Below are 23819 nucleotides of genomic sequence, written 5' to 3'. Positions count from 1 at the left end.
TTGTGTAGAGTTGTTGAGAGAATTGAAGGACATAATAAAAGTAAAGATACACATCAGTGATCGTCCCATGGTATGTGTTCTATAAATAATAGTTGATATAGCACTATAATGCAGCATGTTTGATGATTGAACCAATCAAGATCTGTGCAAACTGGGGAAAAAAATTGGTCTTACCTACAAAGGTCGACAAGACTGTAAGGCTGTGACATGGTGCTGATCTTTAAAGAATGGGTGGGTTTCCAGGCAAAGAAAAGAAAAGAATATCACACATAGCAGGAAGAGCTAGCTGAACAAAATAGTCTAAAATGGCTAGATCCCAGTGTTCCAGGAAGAAGATGGTAGGAACACATATTCTATTTCCTTAAATACAGTTGGAACTGCAGTCCCCGCATTTATCTTAGTTTGAGCCTTTGACTTCTCTCGACACATGGTGAATTGTTTACATGTTTGAGTCCCCTACCTAATCCTAACACCTTAAGATCTGACACCATGACTTAGTCATTTATATCTCCACAACAGGGCCTAGCCAAGTTCTCAGAATCAGTCATTGTTCAATAAATATTTGTCAAGGGAGTGAAGGAATCAATGAACCCATAAGTATTCATTTTGAAGACTGTATACAATAACAATTTTCTGTAATAGGTAAGAGTTAGAAGATACTTAGTTCTGATCTTACCATACATATCTTAGACATCACATCACAGTGCATGTTTGGAAAGAAAAACCGTGGTAATGAGAGCTATTGTGTGGATGCTCAGGTGTTTCAAGAGCAACCGGCAATCGTAACTCAATAAACAATGAAAATCTCTGAATTGGGAGGTGATCTTTGGAAGCACTGGTAGAGGAGTAAAGAATTGAGACAGGGAAGGAAAGGAAACCAAAAAGGGTATAATAATGAGCAGGTTACCACCATGTGAAACTTTGCCTCAGTTCTGCTGGGGACCTCTGAGAGAGTGAAAAGAGCAAGCTCAGATTTATCCCCCCTGAGGGCTGAGGAAGCTGGAGTATTTATCTACCAGTTTATGTCAGTCTCAGATGAGGATGCTCCTGGAGGTGTTAACTCTGTAGCACTCTAGCCTGTCCAGCATGTAAGACAAATATGTTTCATGCACCCAGAGAACATTTAAAGGCAGAGTTGGGGGGTATTGCAGAGGATTGCAATGGAGGCCGTACGCTGAAGGCATACGGACACTTCCTTTGCTATGGTCTACCATAGTCCACACCTTGCACTACCCAGATTCATTCACTCTGCAGGTTAAGTTCATTCCGTCCTTCCATGGATTTTTCAGGAGGTCACTTGTTATAATTTCAAGAGAGAGAGCGAGAGAGAGAAGAAAGAGAGAACTTACAACAGGTGCCTTGTAGTCTCGACTGTTGTAGTTAATCTTGAAATCACAATTGACATTCATCGTTTCCCTCCTTTATTACTGCCATTCCCTCGACCAACCTGCTTCTGGTCTAGGTTCATTGCGTGATGCAGTAACTCAGACTTTTATCCCTGAGAGAGTGAGTCCCTGGTTACTTGTCCTCATCAAGGTGTTGTTGCTGCAATTGCCCTTTCAGTTCTCACCAGGGACGCATCAACAGGCAGGCCAGTGAGTTGCATGATTTCCAGACATACTCCTCCCTGCTCCATTATTTAGCAGCAACCCTATGTCCTCCTCATAATCAGGATGAATTACCCCTGTCTGTATGGTAACTGCCTTCTCTGAGTGCTGGCCTGTGGGCATAAGAGTCAAGAAGAATCAGGCAGCCACTGAAGCTGTATGTTTACTATGTCTCCTGGTTGACATATCAAGGCTTCTTAACTCTGCAGAAACTGAAGCTGTAAAAAGGGAAAGACCATATTCTTTTTCTTTTTTTAAAATTTATTTTATTGAAGTATAGTTGATTTACAATGTGGTATTAATTTCTGCTGTACAGCAAAATGATTCAGAGATATATATATATATATTCTTTTTCATATTCTTTTCCATTATTGTTTAGCACAGAATATTGAATATAGTTCCCTGGGCTATACAGTAGGACAAGAAGCCCACTTTCTTTTTTTTTAATTTATTTTTATTGGGATATAGTTGTTTTACAATGTTGCGTTAGTTTCTACTGTACAGCAAAGTGGAGTTCCCTATGCTCTACCAGCAGGTTCTTATTAGTTATCTCTTTTATACATATTAGTGTATATATGTCAGTCCCAATCCTTCTTGAGTGGATTGTTCAAAGGGCTAGTGGAAGTCTTCACTCCTACTTCCACCTTTTGATGCTAGCTATCCAGGACTCAGCACGACATATACTACCATCATTTACTAGTACAACCACATCTTGAACTTTAACCATGTAGGGTGTCATTCCCAGCAAAACCCAACAACATATCTACAACCACAAACCTGGTCTACAGAGAACAACTGCCACTGAGCTTCTCACTAAAGCTGGCATCCCTCTTTTAGGGACACTCCTTATTGCTTTAGTGAAGGGAGTGTCTTCGGGGCTCTCCTGGGGAACATAATCAGCCAATAGTTTCTCTGACATTACAAAATAAGTACATTATAACATGCCCACCTCTCTGAGACCTTGGAACTCTTCTCCAATGTTTTGCCAGGGTAGTTCTGGCATCTCCACATCATTTATTTTAGGCCAACATCGTTTCCAAGCTTCAAAGAGCTATTCCACTAGCACATTGGGATCAGCTCCAGGTATACTCGCCAGAATGTTAAAAATCAACTCATGAAAGAGTGCTCTCACACAAATAGATTGTTATCTGGTCTTACAGTCTGTCCTCCCTGATCCAGCATATCAAGACCAATTCGTCAGAAATGTTCTCCAGATTCCTACTAGCAGTTATTAGCCAGGTTCTGTAGTTCATTTGATTAATAATCCATTTCATCCTGCAAAGATCATACTTTTCCACTCAAGTCATACTGAGACTTGATCCTAATTATTTGTCCAGAAGCAGTAAGGGGAGATGGGAGCAGAACTTAAGAAGGGAAATATCACCTTATAAAATATCCTACTGAGGTGAGGCTTTAACATGGTAATTGACTGTTCTCCCACTGGAAAGTGTAAGGGCCTCTTTTTCTGGAGCAGAGTTTCAGAAGATTCACCGGATTCAAGACTCTTAAGAGCATCTACCCAAATATCTCCTTCTATGTTTCAGTGTCTGACTTTTTCCCCATAAAGATCCCGATTTTAGGGAGAAGACTTGCTAGCTCTGTGAATCTGGCCTCCTTTACAGATCTACTTTTCCTAAAGTCAAATCTTATGCCTGATTTTCAGCACGGTCTATCCTGTAGCTGAAGGAAATGAGGGTCATTTTGATCGTTGCTTGGAGGTCTTTAAACTTTTACACCAAATCTTGAGTTGAGTATTGGCTGATCCAAGTCTGTAATTTTTTTGCCTACGGAGTTTTATGGAAGTTAACTAACTCTGCAATCTTATGTCTTTCCAACCCAAGAGCAATATGATTCCACTTCCATCTGTATTCTATCCCAATCCAGCTGATAAGAGGTTTAGTAATCATGGTGCTATCGTCTGCCCGACATTATCCACTAGCAAGGAGGTCCCTGCTACCACTTAGGTAGTGAATCATTCAATTCAAAAGCTGATACTGAGTACCGGCTTCCTGAACAAACTCTGTCTCAACTAACTTAGGCTGGGTTTGGCTTCCCCCGTAAGACCCTGAAATAAGGACTTGAATGAAACTAGTTTATTTGGAAAGTGACCTAAGAAGTACCAGTAAAGGAGTGGGGAAGTGAGGAAAGAAGGAAAGAAAGCCAATAAAGGATGAGGCAGGTGGGAAGGTTTCCCCTGTGGGAACCAAGGGTTATTAACCTCACTGGGGATGTCTGAGAGGCTGCATAGAGCATGCCTCATAACCGGTCTTCCTGAGAGACAAAGAACCAAAAGTATTTATCCCCCAGTCCCTGTTATCATTGGTTGAGGGCTGCTCTGGAGACATTAACTCTCTGGCTTGTCTGCCTCATGGGTCAAGGGCTCCAGAGGCCAGAGAATGCCCTTAGGGAAAGGGTCACAAACACAATAATAGGAATCTGAGTGGTTGGCATTTATGGAAACAATGAATGCCAAGAGAACACGGGTAGGACACCCAAAAACATCTGTTACAAAGCTCCTGTGAGTGTATTATGAATATTAACGAAAAACCGTGCCTTTAAATAGTAGTAGCTACCTGCAGCATACCTGCACCACAGCCATTGTGTAAAGCAAGATATCACCACGCATATTTTAGTTGTTTCTCTGTATATTGATTGGCTTGGCACCTTTCCTGACCAGAACATATGAGGATATATTCCTCTGCTTAACCAAAAATGTGTATATGCATTGCTTACTTTCTTGGCCTAAATGCCAATATGAACTGTAGATACAGATGCATTGGACTCATCTCAGTTTTAATAGTACCATTCCTTTAAGTGCATATTTCACATCTCTCTTTTGAAATTAAATTTTAGAAATGGGTCATGAGAACTATGGACACACAGTCAAAAAAAAGTTCAGAATACTAAGAAACTTAAAGCACTTTCAGAAATAAGGAAACAGCATCTTTTAATGTTTTATTTTCACTTGTGAAAATATATATAATATATATTACACGTACAGAGAGTCCCACAGCTTGAGTCAGAGAAAGCTAACAGAAAAGCACATACAAGGGCAGTCTTTTCATAAAGTTTTCAGTTAAACCACAATTCAGGGCATGGCAAGTGACAATAAAAGCAACAAAAGCACAGGAAGCCTGTGTACACGACTCTGAAGAGCTAAATCGGAGACAACTCTGGGTCTGTTGAGAGTGGAGGTCATCTCTGGAGAAAGTACCGTTTCTACTTAATAGGCCTGTCAGACCAGCAGAGGATGTATTGAAATCTGGACAAAGACACCAGGGGCAAAGTGAAAGCCAGTGCTTAACTTGACAGCTAGTGTGCCTTTCTCTTTCAGACCTGAGGCCTTGGCAGATTCCAAGAAGCAGATAACAGGACCAACTCTGGCCCTGAAGAATTATGGTCAGGTACAAGACAGAATTTTGTAACAGACTTAATATTTTAAAAGCTTGTAAACACTGTGCTGATGCTAGGAAAAACGTATAAAGAACATTTGCTATTTCTCTTAGAGGAAAGATACAGGCATAGATCTTTGGCTTGCCCCAGGTGCAGCCCTGACATTTACCCAAAATGGTAAGAATTAAGACACAATTCGTGAGATGACTGAGTTGTTTCCATCATGTGCCAGCACAGGAGCCTACTAGGATTTGGCACAGCTAGAGCAGCTGACAACCCTGGGAGATGTGAGATGGGGCTTCACGATGTCAGGCTGAATGGACTCCATCAGGTCACACTCGTTCGCAAGTATATGTTTCACCAGGCATCTGGAGGCTTCATCAATGTTGATATTTTCCTAAGGGGAAGAAACCAGCTTTTATTACTCAATATTCTAGAATGATGCTATAGCAAGAGACTTATATGAGACAAAAGGGCAGTATTTAGATATCTTTTCCTAAACTCTTTCCATGCATCCTCTTTCTGTTCCCCTCACTCTCATTTATTCCTTCAGAGAAATTTACTTTTTAGTCCTTCACAAAAGTATGAAACTATTTACTTATTTTATCACTTAGGAGGAATAGTGTTTGGTGGGCTCAGTTAGTAGACTGAATTTAAATTAGAGGGCAATTTTCTTATTTTTACATACTCTCACACTATAGCATAATATTGTAGAAGACATATAAGTCTTCAATCTAAATTAGGTTCATAATTGCACCCTGCCACATACTACCTTTGTGACCTTGATATGAAATAGGAATAAGATCCCCTTCGTAGCAGCTGTTAGTGGTTTCACAAGTATTTCTGGCTCTCTGCCTTCCAGTCAAATGGTAAAAGTGAACTACTCTGACCTCTCTGGAGTTAGGCATGGACACGTGACTTACATGGGACAATGAAATGGGAGGATAAATGATGTGTCTCACTTTCACTTTCGTATAGAAGCAATAAAAGCCAATGCTCAATTCACAGTGTTCTTTTCTCCCTGCTTCTGCAAGCATGGAAAGCAGAGAGATGGAAATTCTCTTAGCCTAGGTCTATGAATGAGGTTCATGAAGAGCCAAGTATCCTATAATGATACATGTAGGATGACCGAAAATTATGACTTTGTTGCTTTAAGCCACTGAGACTTGGGGTTGTTTCCTACGGTGACACTACTTAGACAATCCAGATGGACATAACTCTTCAAAGATAAATATGAAATAAGAAATATGAATCTAGTTTCAACAATGAAGTAAGCTTCGGGACTTGCCTGGTGGTGCAGTAGTTAAGAATCTGCCTGCCAATGCCGAGGACACGGGTTCGAGCCCTGATCCAGTTAGATCCCACATGCTGCAGAGCAACCAAGCCTGTGCACCACAACTACTGAGCCTACCCTCTAGAGCCTGCGAGCCACAACTATTGATCCCATGTGCCACAACTACTGATGCCTGCACGCCTAGAGCCTGTGCTCCACAATAAGAGAAGCCACCGCAATGAGAAGCCCGCACACCTCAATTAAGAGTAGCCCCCACTTGCCACAACCAGAGAAAGCCCATGTGCAGCAATGAAGACCCAGTGAAGCCAATAAATAAATAAGTTTTAAAAAATAGAGAAATACTGCTTTAAAAAAAAATGCATGAAGTAAGCTTCAACTTGAAGAAAATATGGAGCAAACATTTGAATCTAAAATATATTGTTTATTCAGTAACTACAGATTAAGTTGCCTTTGCTAATCAGAAAATTGAGAAATACAGAATATTTACTACTAATACACTAAACAAAAAAAAACTTTGATCTCTAGTAAAGTCAAATTGGACTGTCTTTATCACAATTTGTAGAACTTCTCTGATGTGTTTCCTTATATTCGATGTAAAGAGATAAGGACTTTGTCAAATTGTTTTGCTACAAGGCCTTGTTGTCCAATCTGAAATGTAACTACTTATCCCTAATTTTCGTGTGTATGTCAAAGTTGTTGACTTATTTTGAGATCATTGCATGAAATCATATTACATGGAAAATGTAAGAAGTTGCGATGGTTTCCAAATTGTATCTGTGGCTAATGCCATTAAGTGTAAATATTCATTAGCACATTTCCTATCATTCAAGCCCAACCCTGAGTTCACTTGCTATGAAAGCTTAACGGAATTTTTCAAGTTCCAGAAACAACAAATCTCTCCCATTTACAGAGCCTTAATAAATATTCCTCTGAGGGTTTCTAAATCTAAAACAAGTTGCAGTTCTGGTTGCTTTTTTGTTTGTTTGTGATGTTGTTATTGGTATTACTGGTTTTTATACCAGACCATTCATGTCTCTGAGCTTCCCTTTCCTCATCTACATGACAGTCTTGATGATAATACTTACCTAATAAAAAATTGCTTTTCTTTATGGGATATAGGGGTCATTGGTGCTTTCACTGTTCTGGGCCCTTTATATACATAATCTTATTTAAACCCATTTAAAGCCCTAGAGGCAACGATTAGTTTTTTGTTTGTTCTTATTTATTTTGTTGTTATTGTTGGGGTGCAGGTGGGAGTGACATTTCTCCTTTCAGCTCAAGTACCTGCCTCATGCCACGGAAGCCAGTTCATAGAGAGTAACCGTACTTTTGCCCTCTTCCCTGCTGGGTGTTACTGTGCCTTTAAGTCACTGCCCAAGCTCACCATGCCTTCTGTCACTCTTCTTCCTTCTAATATCATGCCCAGGGGCCATACTTAAACTGCCTGCTCTCTGTAGGCAGTAATCTGACGTAGGCAGAGTCTGGGTCTTTGGGACAGACCCAGATCTATGCTTTGCTCTCGAGTCCAGCCACCTGTTTATGTGATCCATTAGAAGTCTTGTCCATGGTCCTCCATTGCCTCCTATTCAAAGAAAATAGAAAAGTGTAGCCTCACTTAGCCTCCCAGGCTTTGGCCTCATGGGGCAGCACATCTCACTAAAGAAGCTCTACATTTGGGTGGTCTGAAGGTGCTTTCCTAGCCATTAATAAACAAATACTTTGGTTCTCATTTGGCTATTGCTTGTGTGTTAGGGAAGGAGCAACAACATTCCACCCCAAATACCAAACATGGAACATCATCATATCTGTTTACAGGTAAAAATAAAACTTTTAGTTTAGAGAGATTAAGACACTTCCCCTGCAAGAACATGCAGCAGATGTGTTTTTTTTTTTTTTTTTTTTTTTTTTATTATTATTTTATTTTATTTTTTTTGGGGGGTACACCAGGTTCAATCAACTGTTTTTATACACATATCCCCATATTCCCTCCCTTCCTTGATGCCCCCCCCTCGATTCCCCCCCACCCTCCCTGCCCCAGTCCTCTAAGGCATCTTCCATCCTCGAGTTGGACTCCCTTTGTTATACAACAACTTCCCACTGACTATTTTACAGTTGGTAGTATATATATGTCTGTACTACTCTCCCGCTTCTTCTCAGTTTCCCCTTCACCCCCCGCCCCCTCCCATACCTCGAGTTCTCCAGTCCATTCCCTGTATCCAGCAGATGTGTTTGAGGGCCACAACTCACACCCAGCTGTTTCTAACATCAAAACCTGGCTCCTACCAAGCTTTATTCCTTTTCAAGACTGTTTTGAAAATCAAGAGCAATAACAAAAGTTCTTACAATGGTGTTAGGCCTAGTGGGTGCAAAATAAATCTTAGTTCCTTCCTCTTTCATGAAGCAAGTTTTAAGCATTAAAAAGGGCCCTCCTTCATATACAATGTAAGTTAGATTTGATAGTAGAATTTTTTAAACCTCCACTCATATATTAACATGCCAGTTAAATAGGGTTTTCTTTCATTAATGTGCAAATTGGCAAAATCTACTAATGAGGAGAGGGAAATGTGGACAAATGAATGAAAATCCATCATCTTTATGAGAAAAACAACTAAAACTTAAGCCCAATTAGTGGCAGCCTACCAGGATTATTTTAGTAAAAGATAAGATGATGCTGGTGAAATTGTGACCTTGAACACATCGAGTAAAGGCTAGCTGGTGTCAGGACTATGGCAGGAGATTATAGAGGATGGGGCTCTAGACCAAGCAAACCATCAGAGCCAAGCAGTAGCTGTACCGCTTTTACATCATATACAGCAACAGGGTAGCAGTTCATGATGACCGAGCCATAGTCATTCAATCTATATTATTTAGATTCTCACTAAGTATGAGGCATACAAAGATGAAGAGGACAAGATAAGCTCTGTCTTTGACTGAGCTTGTGCAAGGTAAACAGCAGAGGTATAACAAGGTTGGAAAGGGCATCTGGAGCCAGATTACTATAGAGCCTTGAATGCTAAATTGGCCTATAGATAGAGTCACTGAGGTTTTTTTGCAAGTCAAATGTCAATAAACATGATCCGATACAAATGCATTACTAGACAAAACTGCATGGATCCTTAGCACTCTTTTTAATTACTTAATCTTTTAGTGAGCACTTCGAAAATACCTATCATGTGTACCTTGGTGTTGGTTGCCATAGCATACCTACTTTATTTTATTTTATTTTATTTATTTTTTATTTTTTGGCACACGGGCTTAGTTGCTCCGCGGCATGTGGGATCTTCCTGGAGCAGGGATCGAACTCATGTCCTCTGCATTGGCAGGCAGACTCCCAACCACTGGGATCTTCCTGGAGCAGGGATCGAACTCATGTCCTCCGCATTGGCAGGCAGACTCCCAACCACTGCACTCCCAACCTAGGAAGCCCAAACATACCTATTTTAGATTGGACCTTTTAAGAGGAAGCCAGGAAAAGGAGCAACCACTTAATACTGACCATATGCTTTCTACAAAAGGGCACAACGTATAACGTCTAGTGCACAGGTCTGAGGCCAAACTCTTATCTCAGCTCCCACTTTCTGGTTTGTGTGACACTAGAAAAATCATTTCAACCATTCTGCACCTTAGTTTCCTCATCTGTAAAAAATGCATCAAGAGATCAACTTTACAGGTGCTTGTACGTTAATACATGTTAATACTTAGAATATGTGAGTCACTCCGAACAGTGAAGGGGATAGGGCACGTACTTGATAAATATTATCTACACATTCTCCTCATTTAATCATCAGGAAAACATGATAATATGTATATTCTGTTCCTTCATTTTGCAGCTGAGGAAACTGAGATTGAGAAGGGGTAAGTGGCTGGCCCCCAGACACACACTGGTCAGTGGTAGGGCCAAGTGTGACTCCAGGGAGAATAGTAAACATGAATTTGCCATGATATTTACTATACATTCACTACAAAAAGGCAAGATGTATAGTGTTTAGGGCATAGCCTTAGAGCCAGACCCTTATCCCAAGTGCCCCTGAATACTTCCACAAAATAAATAAAGGAACACAGTAAGGGCAGGGCATGTGTTTCCAGCATTAAAAGAGTAAGAAGTTGCAGTCAGGGCCTCAGGCAAGGCTGCTCCTCCTTGCTGGTCCTTCTGTCTTTCTGTACACCACTGAAGTCACAGCCAAGGCCTAGACTAGGAGAAAGAATAGCAATACAGAACTAACTTCCCTCTCCCCTTCTGTGCAAGATGAGCATGAATCATCAAACCCTGCCTGATAAAACTATAGGTTCAGACCTTTTGGGCAATTATACTGCAGTATAATTGATTGTGCTACTTGGCAGCCAAGTGGACACAGCCAAGTCCACATTTTCTAGGTGATTGTTACAAAGCAGAGCTGCTGCTGTAAGTGCAAAATACCACCTGGGGATTTTTATTGACATTTATTCTAGAGATTTGTAACAACACCTCCAAGAGCATTTTTTGCTGTAAAGCTAAATTATACATCCTATGACTTACAAGACACATACACTTAGACTGAATCTGACTGTGATTTCTTTACATGGTTGCAATATGACAAGATGGTCTATTGTGCAGATGAGTTTAGGCTGATGTGTGCTTGTCTTTATGTCTCTGCTCAGAATCTTTTCGTTTATATCAATAAGTGTGCCTGAGAAACAGGCTTAAAATGCCTACCAAAGCATTTTAGTAAAAACAAATGGTAGTAACTATCAGAGTATTATTGAGTGTCAACTCCATGCTGGGCACATAGCTGGTGCTTTACTTATGAGGTATTGTTCACACCCAATCCTCACAAAAATTATTAAAGAATAATAATAGCCACTTTAGAGACAGCAGTATCAAGCAGTATCAGCAGTATTTTGTCTTGCGGAACTGAAAACCACAGCCACAGAAACATAGACAAAAATGAAAAAGCAGAGGACTTTGTACCAGATGAAGGAACAAGCTAAATCCCCAGAAAAACAATTAAATGAAGAGGAGACAGGCACCCTTCCAGAGAAAGAATTCAGAATAATGATGGTGAAGATGATCCAGGACTTTGAAAAAAGACTTCATGCAAAGATCAAAAAGTTTACAAAAGACCTAGAAGAATTAAAGAGCAAACAAACAGATATATGCAACACAATAACTGAAATGAAGAATACACTAGAAGGAACCAACAGCAGATTAATTGAGGCAGAAGGGCGAATAAGTGACCTGGACAGAGTGGTGATAATCACTGATGCAGAAAAGAATAAGGCAAAAAGAATGAAAAGAACTGAAGACAGCCTAAGAGACCTCTGGGACTATGTTAAACGCACCAACATTCACATTATAGGGGTCCCAGAAGGAGAAGAGAGAGAGAAAGGACCTGAGAAAATATTGGAAGAGATTATACTTGAAAACTTGCCTAATATGGGCAAGGAAATAGCTACCCAAGTCCAGGAAGCACAGAGAGTCCCAGGCAGGATAAACCCAAGGAGAAACACGCCAAGACATATGGTAGTCAAACTGACAAAAATTAAAGACAGAGTAAAGTTATTAAAAGCAACAAGGGAAACAGGACAAATAACATTACAAGGGAACTCCCATAAGGGTAACAGCTGATTTCTCAGCAGAAACTCTGCAAGCCAGAAGGGAGTGGCATGATATATTTCAAGTGATGAAAGGGAAGAACCTACAACCAAGAATACTCTACCCAGCAAGGCTCTCATTCAGATTCGAGGGATAAATCAAAAGCTTTACAGACAAGCAACAGCTAAGAGAATTCAGCACCACCAAATCAGCCCTACAACAAAAGCTAAAGGAACTTCTCTAAGTGGGAAAGATAAGAGAAGAAAAGGACCTACAAAAACAAAATCAAAACAATTAAGAAAATGGTAATGGGAACATACATATCGATAATTACCTTGAATGTAAATGGACTAAATGCCCCAACCAAAAGACTCAGACTGGCTGAATGGATACAAAAACAAGACCCATATATATGCTGTCTCCAAGAGACCCACTTCAGACCTAGGCACACATACAGACTGAAAGTGAGGGGATGGAAAAAGATATTCTATGCAAATGAAAATCAAAAGAAAGCTGGAGTAGCAATACTCATATCAGATAAAATAGACTTTAAAACAAAAAATGTTACAAGAGACAAGAAAGGACATTACAGAAAGATCAAGGGATCAATCCAAGAAGAGATAATCATTATAAATATATATGCACCCAATATAGGAGCACCTTAATACATAAGGCAAATGCTAACAACTATGAAAGAGGAAATGCAAGGCAGAAATAGAGACACAGATGTAGAGAACAAACATATGGACACCAAGTGGGGAGGAATGAATTGGGAGATTGGGATACCAAATTGTACACTCTAAATATATGCTGTTTATTGTCTGTTAACTGTATCTCAATAAAAGTTCTTAAAAATAAAAAATAAAAAAAAATAATAAAAGTAACTAGGGACCAAAAAAAAAAAAAAAAAAAGAACTAATAGCCATTTTAAAAAAAATTTTTTTAGGAATAGAAAAGAGTTTTATTTGAGCCAATCTGAGGACTATAAAGGAGACAGCCTCTCAGATAGTTCTGAAGAGGTATTCCAAAGAAGCATGGTTTTCTTTCTTTTTTTTTTTAAGAACTTTTATTGAGATATAATTGACATACAGTAAATTGCATATATTTAAAGTGTACATTTGATATTTTTTTCTCATTAGTAATGTATATATCGCAATCCTAATCTCCCAATTCATCTCATATTTTAAAGGTGAGGAAACTTTAACCTTTAACAAGGTTAAGTAACTTAACCAGAGCAGAAAAAGATCTTGGTCAACCTGTCATTCCAACCAAGATCAGTCTAACTCCACTTTCCATCCTGCTCCCAGATATTACGTGACTGTATCTTCAAGGATTAAAACAGATATTAACATAGTTTTATTTGTAAATCAGTAGTTCTCAATCTTGGCTGCGTATTCAAGTCACTCGGAGAGTTCAAACAAATCTGTTCCCAGGGCCCGCTTCCCGGACATCAGTCTGGGATGAAGTCCAGTGTGGGCATTTTTTAAAAGCTTTTCCACTGCTTTAAAACATGCATCCAGATCTGAGACACACTCATATAATTCAGAATGCCTTTAAAGATGCTGCTTTTTATTTCAGTTGTGAACTCTCTGGAAATAACATTTAATACAGTGATTTTAAGCTGTGGTAATTCTGATCTTCCCAGAGAGGAAAGCTTATAAATCTATCTGAGGTCTTGGGTATGTGTCAGTTTTTTAATTAGCTCTTCAGAACGTCTGTCTGGTGGCAAATGACTTCATCTCTGACCCCCAGTGCCAGAGAGCAAAAACACCCTAGCAGAAAACCTTTACATCTGCCTAGTTAGAAGCCGGCAGAGAATTCATCTTCGCCTAATCTTTCCAAATACATCAACCTCCAACATAACACCAAGTGTACCAGAAGCGCTGAGGTTAGGGCACTAAATTCCTCAGCCCTGTGAAATTTTAATTAGAGCAGATGGCCCACCAGATAATAACACCAGTGTAAGAAGTCTTACACAGAATATGTGTTTTGAAAATACCTTCTGTAAGAAGATTCAGCGCTTGTTTATGGAGCACATAAGTGCCAAACTTTTTGCTAGCTCTACTTCACTATAGTTCAAGTTTAATATGGGGCAAGCACAGTGGACACCTGTATTTTTGTCTGTATAGCACTTTTTTCCTCACTCATTCCCCATATCACTCCTTTTCTCCTTTGGGTAACTGCTTCCTCCCACTGCAATCATGAGCTTCTACTGGGCCATGTCCAAATTGAGCCCTATATCTCAGACATTGTTCTCAGAAGTTGGCATTTCATTTAATCTTCACCATAAAGCAGAGGTGGGAGGTATTTCCCTCATTTGACAGAACAGAAAAGTGAGGTTCAGAGAAGCTAATGACATACTCAAGGCCTCAGTGACAGGAAGGGACAAAATCTGGCTTCCAATCCAATCCTCAGAGGTTCTATATTTTCTCTTTGGCCAACAGTCTGTAAGTGCCCAAGCAAAGGTCTACCTAAAGCCCATGGTTTTGCACTTTGCCACATGTCCTCCATGAAAGGAAGACAGACGTGAAGAGTGTGATTCAGACAAACCAGGTCCTAATGATGTCCTATTATCTGAAAGTTATCAGACTTTAGTCTATCTAACGGGCACTAGGAAGGATGGGGGAGCCATATTATCACTGATTTCAACACAGGATAGAGTCCCATTGTCAGCGTGGAGATATGGGGGAAGAGATGAAAGTTCACAAATAAAATCAGCTCCAAAGACTGTGTCCCTCTGACAAGGCCTCCTCCATCCCCACCACTGCCCTAGCTCAGTCCTTGTCCTTTATGCACTAGATGTCAAAGTCCATCTCACACCTCTATAGTCCCAGGGCCTCCTACCTTACAGCTCTCTTCTTTTATCTCCCTCCCCCACTCTAGCAGCATCTGGAAACCCACTTCAGCCATAGAGCATCTCCAAGCTCAGAGAGAACCACCTAGTATGAAAGAGGGAGGGAAATCACACATCGCTAATTCAACCTGCTATCTTTGATGCATCAGGAAATTAAGGCAACAGAAAAGGAAAGTGTCGTGCCTGGCATTGCACAGGCTACCTCTTAGTTCTTGCTGCTTGCACAACTCTTTGTTTTCAGAAACATTATCTCTTCGGAGTAGCCATCTCTCAGCACTGTGAAAAGTATCTTCAGTGCTCCCTGGCACTTTCTCCCCATCTGGCACTTTCTCTACCATTGAGTCATAACTGCCTGTTGTCTGTGTCCTTAAAGACAGGGATTGTATCTTATTACATTGGTGTTTCTGGCTCCAGTACAGTGCTTCATGTATAAGACATCTCTAAATGATGTTACCAAAATTAGCTGATAGCTGTTGATAACTTTTTATAGGCCAGGTACCTTTTAAGTACCTTAACTGTATTAACTAAGTCAACCATGAAAACTCAGGTGAGGAAACTGAGGTATACAGAGATTAAATTTTTTTCCCAGGGTCACACAGCCAACAAGCCAAACTTTCAGCACCTGATTCTCTAGCCCATGCTCAGCCACTGCTTCTACAATCCCAGAAAGTTCCAGTGCTATTAAATGGCAAAACCAGACTGAAGCCCAGAGCTCCTGGTCTTAACCTACTGTGTCATACTGCTCTCTACAAATGTTTGCTGAAGGAATGAAGACTCAGGTCTCCTAACTTGATGGCACTCAAAAATCAGTTTTGAAAAGAGAATATAGAATAAACATAAGAGTAAAAACTATCATTTAGCCTGACTTAATAAACCCTATTAATAAAGACGTAAAAGCCTTCAGTGAAAATATTTTCTCATTCATCAATTTGAAAAGATAAATGGCCCACTGGACACAAAATATTAATAGTAATAATTGCTAACATTTATTGAACACTTACTATGGAGCCCTCACTCAGGTCTTATGCATGTACGCGTCATATATAATCTCATTTAACCTTAGTACACCATAGGAGGTGGGTATACTATTAGCCTATTTTACAGATTAGAAAACTGAGACACATAGGATAAGCTACTTAGCCACAGTATTGGCTGAACTTAATCCAAAGTCATATTTATGGAATGCTATGAGCAGAAAGGATGTTTTACAATTCATTTCTATTGTAATTAAATGCTTTCATTCTGACATCTTTATGTGCCAAGTCCAAGAATTGAGACTAGAACATTGTTGTCCCAGGAAGTAATGGAAAGAGTATGAGCTTTAGGGTCAAGCTTTGAACCTTGGTCTTGCCACTTACTGCTGGACAAAGGGCAAGTTCAAATCCTGAGCCTCCTCTGCTTAATCTGTAAAATGAGGCTAATGTCAGCTACACGTCACAGGGTACATGTTAGAATTAAATGATACACACAGATGAAGCACCTAGACATTACATATAGGTCCTCAGATGAATACGTGCTCCCTTCTTGTGCCTGCTTCTCTTCACCTTCTCCCTTTAAGTCATTCTTCAGTGATCACCTCTCCTAAGAAGTTGCCTCTAACTCCCCTAGGCTGAGACAAGCACCCCTCTATTTGGGCACCTATCAATGGTCAATATGTGATGGCTTGTTTGTCTGTATCTGCATGGCATTGGGGGTTCCTTGGGGCCTTACTACTGTAGCCTAGTGTCTAGCACAGTGCCTGCAGGCAGTAGGCACTGGAAGATATTGGGTAAATGATGAACAAATGAATGAATGAACAAATGAATGAATGAACCAATCAGGGAGGCCCTGAGAAGAGTCACAAGTTCAGGTTTCAGCCTGAAAATAATTTCAGATGTGGGTGATTTCTTCAGGGAATGAGAAAGAAAACATATTCACAACAGAATTTACTTCACAAGTCAAACTGCATGTTCTTATCTTGTTTTCCAGCTATGATTTGACACCATTCCTTTTAGGTAAAATGAAGGAAGACTGACTGAACCAGTTTATAAAAACTGAGCTGAACTTCTAAAGGCTTTGCAATAGAGTGGACCTACATTGGAGTATTGATTTAGGTCTTTTAAAAATAATTCTTCACATCTTGGGCTTCCTAGGTGGCGCAGTGGTTAAGAACCCACCTGCCAATGCAGAGGTCACGGGTTCGATCCCAGCTCCAGGAAGATCCCACATGCCGCGGAGCAACTAAGCCCATGTGCCAAAAAAAAAAAATAAATAATAATTCTTCACATCTTGTTGCTTCAAAAACTATTTCAGGTGGCTTATGCTATTTAATAACTAGTTGAACTTAGACAAATACTTAATTTTTCTGGGCCTCACCTACAATTTAGAGAGAATAACACCCACTTGAGAGAACTACCAGGATTAGAAATGTCTTATTGGGGCAAAAGTAGAAGCTGGGTAACATTATGTATTTTTATGACTCTATATTACACATAATTATTTTAATATCATCTTTTCCTCCTAAGAACTTTTATGAAACAGAATGAAAGGTCAATTCTACCTTAACAACTTTAGTTTACCTTTTCTTTATATATGATCCTTTTGGCCAGCCCTCAACTAACTATTTAGTAGATAGTTTGAAATCCTTGCTCTTTCAGATAGTATCGTCGACTGAAAAGTTGAGAATTATTTTGTATTTGCAGACAAAACTGAGGACTTAAGCCCAAGACAGAGCCTCTCAGATAGCTCTGAGGGACTGTTCTGAAGAGGTAAGGGAGGAGCCTGGATACATAGGAAGTTTTGCAACAAAGACCAGGTGTCAGAACATCAAAAGATTACTGTTTGTTAAAGAAAACCAGATATCTCAAGTTAAAGAATTTAGCATTTTTCTATGTATGGGAAGATGCAAGGACCTGGACTCACTGAAATTATTCCTTTGATATGCACCTCAGCTGTCAGGGGCCAGTATCCTGTGCTTTCTCACCATGAGTCTCCTCAGGATGGACCATCACAGGTGGCTGCAGTGCCTGACTGCTACATGGTGGGCAGCCTGTTTCTATCCTGAGGTCCCTCAGGGCTCACTGTTTGGGCAGTTATAATGTGATGGCTTGATAGCTGCAACATCCTTTGTTTACTGATACAGCAGGCAACATTCTGCCACCATTGTTAGAATAATGATATCGTGGGTGAAAACATACAGAAACAAGAATTATGAGTAAAAGTGAATGTGTTGATAAAACGGAGGTTCCTTAAAAAACTAAAAATAGAATTACCATATGACCCAGCAATCCCACTACTGGGCATATTCCCAGAAAAAAAATGTAATTCAAAAAGACACATTCACCCCAATGTTCACTGCAGCACTATTTACAATAGCCAGGACACAGAAGCAACCTAAATGTCCGTCAGCATACGAATGGATAAAGAAGATGTGGTACGTATATACAATGGAATATTACTCAACCATAAAAAGGAACGAAATTGGGTCATTTGTAGAGACATGGATAGACCTATAGACTGTCATACAGAGTGAAGTAAGTCAGAAAGAGAAAAACAAATATGGTATATTAACACACATATACGCAGACTATAGAAATCAACCAGTTTGCAAGGCAGAAATAGAGACACAGATGTAGAGAACAAACATATGGACACTGAGGGAGTAAAGGGGGGGTTGGGGTGGGATGAACTGGGAGATTGGGAGTGCCATATATATATTAATATGTATAAAACAGGTGACTAATAAGAAAAAATATCAAATTGTATGCTTTAAATATATGCAGTTTATTGTATGCCAATTATATCTCAATAAAACTCTTTTTAAAAGAAAAAAGGATAAAATTAAACAAATCCATCTTTTACTCACCTTTTTGTATTTGGAATGTCCACGATGCTAGCTAGCTACCAGAACTCTGACCCCAACCCTAAAATCTATGTCTGCTCCTCCGTACTAACCCCTGCTGTCTAACTCCTAAATTCCTCAGTCAGATACCAAGTCATCCTTAACCTGGGCAACCTTCCCGAGGCAGCACTTTGCGGTGCTGCATAATTTTCTTCTTCCTGATGTGGAATAACACTATCCTTTTCTTCATTCTACAAACTTGTATTGGAAAAAAAAGGAGGAGATACATCAATGAAGTTCCTATCATGTAATATTGAAATATCATGTAACTAAATGAAATAATTCATTATTCAGCAAATAATCACTGAGCACTTTCCGTGGACCAGGCACTATTCATCAAAGTCCTTACACTCTGCACTTTCATACACTATGAAGTTAGCCATGCTTTGATTATCTTATTAGCCTAGGCCTCTTCTTCCTCTACTTTGAGATGATGATGGTGATACACTCCTTTCTCACAAGCATGCTGACATTTCACCCTGAGTCAGGCCCCGTGTAATCTCCTCTCTGATCACATGCCTCCATTCTCTTCTCATGGCAATTGTCTTCCACACTCCTGCCAAACTGTCCCCTGAATACTCTCATTAAAGTGTAGTGATGGTCATACCTTGTCCCCATTTCCAGCGCAAAAAAACTTTGTTGGCTCACCTTGCCTACTCAGAATCAATGCAGACCACTACACTGAGGGCCAACCAGCACGACTGACCACAACTTCACTCTTCTGTCTCATCTCCATGGGCTCTCCTTACCTGGCTAGGTTTCAGCTGAACCAAGCCGCAGGCCAGTCCCTCAATGTGCTTTGCTTGGGTTATTCTTACTCCATCTCTATCTGCAGGTCCCCTGCCCATCTAGAGCAAACACATCTCACTTGGAAGTATTCATCTGCTGACATCTACCTGATTTACAAGGATTTCATTTTATTGTGCTGTGAATTTTTGGGTGAAATTCAGGTACATTTCCCAGTTTTAGAATCTTCTAGTCATTTTGAATTTTTATTGCTTGTGTATTTGTTTATTGAAGAGGAAAGGTGCAGTAGAAAGACTCAGAACTATCCTAGCTCTGCCAGTGCTAGCTGGGAAACCTCAGAGAAGTCACCGTAATCTCTCTCTAAGCCTGTTTCTTTATGTATAATCTGTGATAAAAAATAATGCCAACTTCACATATGTATAATCTGTGATAAACAATAATGTCAATTTCACAAGGTCATTGTGAATGTGTGCAGAATGAGATGAGATATTTGAAAGAACTCAGCAAACTGTCCTGAAAAGAGAATACAACACTTCGGACATAATACAACATTGCATATTATTATTAAGTTTTATATGAGAATGTTTGGAGGGACAAACATCCTTCTTTGTTAAAGCAAGATATCTCAAAGCGAGTTCTGAAGTTTCATAACACAGTACAGCAAAAAAATAAAGCATCTTATGGTTAAATAATTTTAGGACTGTTAGGTTAAAAATAATTCAAGATGTTTCTTTATCACAGGATTCCTCAGAATCCTAGATCACAGAATATGGCATGTGATTGAACTTCTTGCATTCAATGGAGAAGAAGTTTAACATCACTGAGGGAGGACGTGAGAGAAACCAAAGCAACAGGGCAGAACTGCAAGCAGAAGAGAAAGACCTGCAACAGTAACATGAGAGTCAAGAAAAGGCAGGTTCAGGTTGGGAAGCGAGGCTTGGAAAGAAGAAAGCCGTTGCTCTTTCCGCCTCCCATCTCCAAGCAGAGAACGAGTATGCAGTGTTTCATAAACTTATCTGATCACAGAACACGGATCTCACGCTCTGTCTCACCGAGCTGGTGTTCCCCTTTGCATAATTCAGCAGCTTTTGATCAGGAGCAATGGTGGGAAAAATGGGAGTGGTTGTGGATGGCAGTCGTGGAGGGGGGTGGATGGAGACACTTACTGATTTTGTATTATATTTGTGGTTTTTTCAATCCTTACCTAGATAGTACTACCTCCATTTTTGCCTTTCTCCATTTTTCTGAGCCTTTCCTGAAATGAAGTCCATGTGTTTTCTATTTTTGTTTTTGTTTCAACATGACTTTAACAGACCAGAGTGAGATCATGCTCATAACAAAACTGTAAACACTGGGCCTGGTTGGTAATGACAAGGTCCTGACATTATCCCCTCTGCTGAGTCTTCTCTGACCAACGCCCCACCCCAACCCGGGCTAGGTAGGGTGGGCAGCTCTCTTAGGTGCTTCCAGGGCAGTTCCCTATAGTAACTGTAATCATGCACGATTGCAATGACTCCTAGAAATTTACCTTCTCACCAGAGAGTAACATTCTTGCAATCAGAAGTGGCACACACTCTTATGCACTCCTAGGATTAGGGCCTGTCGGCACCTACGTGCTCAACAAGGAAATTATGAATGAACTGGCTGGTGAAAGGGAAAGAAAAATGGACTAATACCAATTAAAAATCACAAAAAATACTGTGAGCTGCTCTGTGTTGAAATCCATTATCGGTAAATTTCCTTAAACTCAGGACAGCTTTAGACAGAGAATTAAGGGACCTGGGTCCTAGCCTTGATGGTGCTACAAATTAGCTCAGCCATTATAAACAGATCAAGTCTTCTCTCTGGCAACAGTTTCAACAGGAGTAGAAGGAGAGAATTCATACTCTGCCTTTTTGCAAACAGGACTGAAAGTGACTCTTGAGACTATCTCCAGCTCTCGACTAATGTAGTTAAACTCATGAGAGTCCTAAGAATAATGCTCCTTTAATGGGAAAGATTTTTCAAATTGAAACTATAAGTTTGAGACGTTTATTTAACCAGTCATTTACTAGAACGGGTGTGCTCCATCTACATGATTACCCATAAGTTTTGGTTGCAAAAACCAGAAACTCATTGAATTGCCTAGGTCCTCCGGAAGGTAGCACCCAGGAATAACAGAATTGCTGAAAGATTCAGGCCACACCAAGAACCTTAGGAAATCAAATTAGACTCTCAAATACCATCAAGTCAACTTCATTTTCTCTATCTGCCCAGCAGCTTTTTGCATATAAAAAAGGGAGATAGCTGCCAGCAGCCTCTGGGCTTATAGCCTCATAGCTTCGCCACCCAAGAGAAAAGGCCTCCTACCCTCAAACTCAGTTGGAGGAATCCCGGGGAAGAACATGATGAGTTTGGCTTCGGTCACATGTTCACACTTGAGACTAAAGCAATTTTGAGTCCAGGAGAGAAGTGGTACTAGGAGGGACCCCATTTAGGTCATGTGGACACTACTGGCCAATTACTGTTATTTCAGAGCATAATACATAGGAGACAGAAACTAACATTTGGATAACCTGTAGGGAGGGCTGAAGGAGAATGGCTGGGGGTAAGAGCACAAAACTGGCCATGGAGGAATCACTGCAAAAATCAGGAAACTCTCAGTGGTATATACTATTATCCTTTTATGCACAATTGCAGTCATCTACATCAATGCAGATGTAAGCATTAACATTTTAGACAGATGTAAGCAATGTATGACTTAGAAATAGAAAAATATTTTCCCACAAAGTTGTGCATTATCAAACAGATACGTATCTAGTGGCATCTGATAACTTCAACGTATGCGGAATAAGTGGACAGTTGAGGCTCTTATATTGGACATACAAAAGGAGAAAAGCAGGGACTTCCCTGGTGGTGCAGTGGTTAAGAATCTACCTGCCAATGCAGGGCACATGGGTTTGAGCCCTGCACGGGGAAGATCCCACATGCCGCAGAACACCTACGCCTGTGCGCCACAACTACTGAGCCCACGTGTCACAACTACTGAAGCCTGTGCACCTAGAGCCTGTGCTCCGCAGCAAGAGAAGCCACTGCACTGAGAAGCCCGCACACCACAACGAAGAGTAGCCCCTGCTAGCAGCAACTAGAGGAAGCCTGCATGCGGCAATAAAGACCCAACGCAGCCAAAAATAATAAGTAAATAAATAAATAAATAAATAAATTTATTAACAAAAAGAAAGAGAGAGAAAAGCAAAGTTGAAACCTAAATGCCCTAGCAAGAAGTACCTCTTCAGAAAGGCACAAAGTAACTGCTTAACAATTTTTCTGGCGGAGAAAAAGGGACCAAAAGAGGCCTCTTGGAGCTTAAAACTTAACCTTAGTTCTGATTTTCTGATTGTTTTTTATTAGAACTCTACTAAATTCAAAAGGACAATAACTTTTCCAGATAAAGGATGCTTCTGCTTCAAATGTAAACTTTAAAAATATTGACTTTGTTCCTGAGAACCACCTAAGATATATTACATGCTTTCCTGCATCATAAAATATTATTCAGAAGACAACTTAGTTCTTTTTGCTGACCCTGGGTACTTTTTACTTTTGTTCTCTTCCTCCTGCTGCTGGTATTGTGTATATGTAGCCATAGGTCTGTAGCTGAAAATACAATTCTGTGGGTGACACTTTAAGGATAAATATGGCTTAAAAATGGATAAGATGGAATTCTTTTTAATAAATATACATTTCTGACTAGAAAAGAAACAGACCAAATGTTAACAGTGAAATCAATTGGTGGTGTGATTACAGACCACTTTAATCTTCTATTTTATAATTCTGATTATTTCCTAAGTTCTTCATAAGGAGTATGTATTTCTTAATATTCACATGCAAAGGTGCAGAACAAAGAAAGTGAGTGATTAATTTTGAACCATGACTAGTGTAAGAAGTCCTAATATCTTTGTTTTACCCCTGAAGCCCATATAACAGGAAGGAAAGAGAACATCTATAAATATTTCATGAACTACGAAAATAGAAATATATGAGAACAAATGGAAAATTATATAGGTTTTCCTCACAGATGAAAAACTATCCATAAGACTGGGTCTAGTAAAAATAAGGACAGGGAGATCAGGAACAGAAGCTCTAACTATATACTCACGAGTAACTCAATGAAGAAGAAAGAGGAAAAAGATCTTAAAAAAACAGTGTGACTACAGGAATATCTCAGGTAAGATCGGGTTTAAAAATAACATGTATAAAAGATAGAAGGAGAAGGGAAGTGAACTCAGAACAGATTCAAGGGTGGTCTGAACTCATCCAAATTGGGTCAGGAAGCTCAAACCAAGTCTAAGGACATGCGCACAGAAAAGTGCTAAAGGCAGAAAAAGACAGTATTGGGGTTTATTCAGAGCAAAGTATTATCACAAAGGGACAGACTAATGCTTGAAGGATGTGGTATGAGGCCAATATAGATGACACAGAGAAGGCAGAGCTAA

General features: G+C 39.9%; 1 protein-coding gene across 1 annotated transcript in view; it reads right to left on the bottom strand.

Moving 5' to 3' along the window:
* Nucleotides 1-4537: 4537 nt before the first annotated feature.
* Nucleotides 4538-23819, bottom strand: part of RAB38 (RAB38, member RAS oncogene family) — a 64729-nt gene continuing 45447 nt past the window's right edge. Inside the window, exon 3 of the mRNA XM_057748286.1 lies at nucleotides 4538-5397. Within this exon, the coding sequence (XP_057604269.1) occupies nucleotides 5245-5397 (153 nt within the window). The 3' untranslated portion in view covers nucleotides 4538-5244. The remainder of the gene's footprint in view (nucleotides 5398-23819) is intronic.

This window comes from Hippopotamus amphibius, chromosome 9, assembly GCF_030028045.1.
Source record: "Hippopotamus amphibius kiboko isolate mHipAmp2 chromosome 9, mHipAmp2.hap2, whole genome shotgun sequence".
NCBI classification, from domain to species: Eukaryota; Metazoa; Chordata; class Mammalia; order Artiodactyla; family Hippopotamidae; genus Hippopotamus; species Hippopotamus amphibius.
The sequence above is the reverse complement of the archived record's forward strand: the minus strand, read 5'-3'. Positions and strand labels throughout refer to the sequence as shown.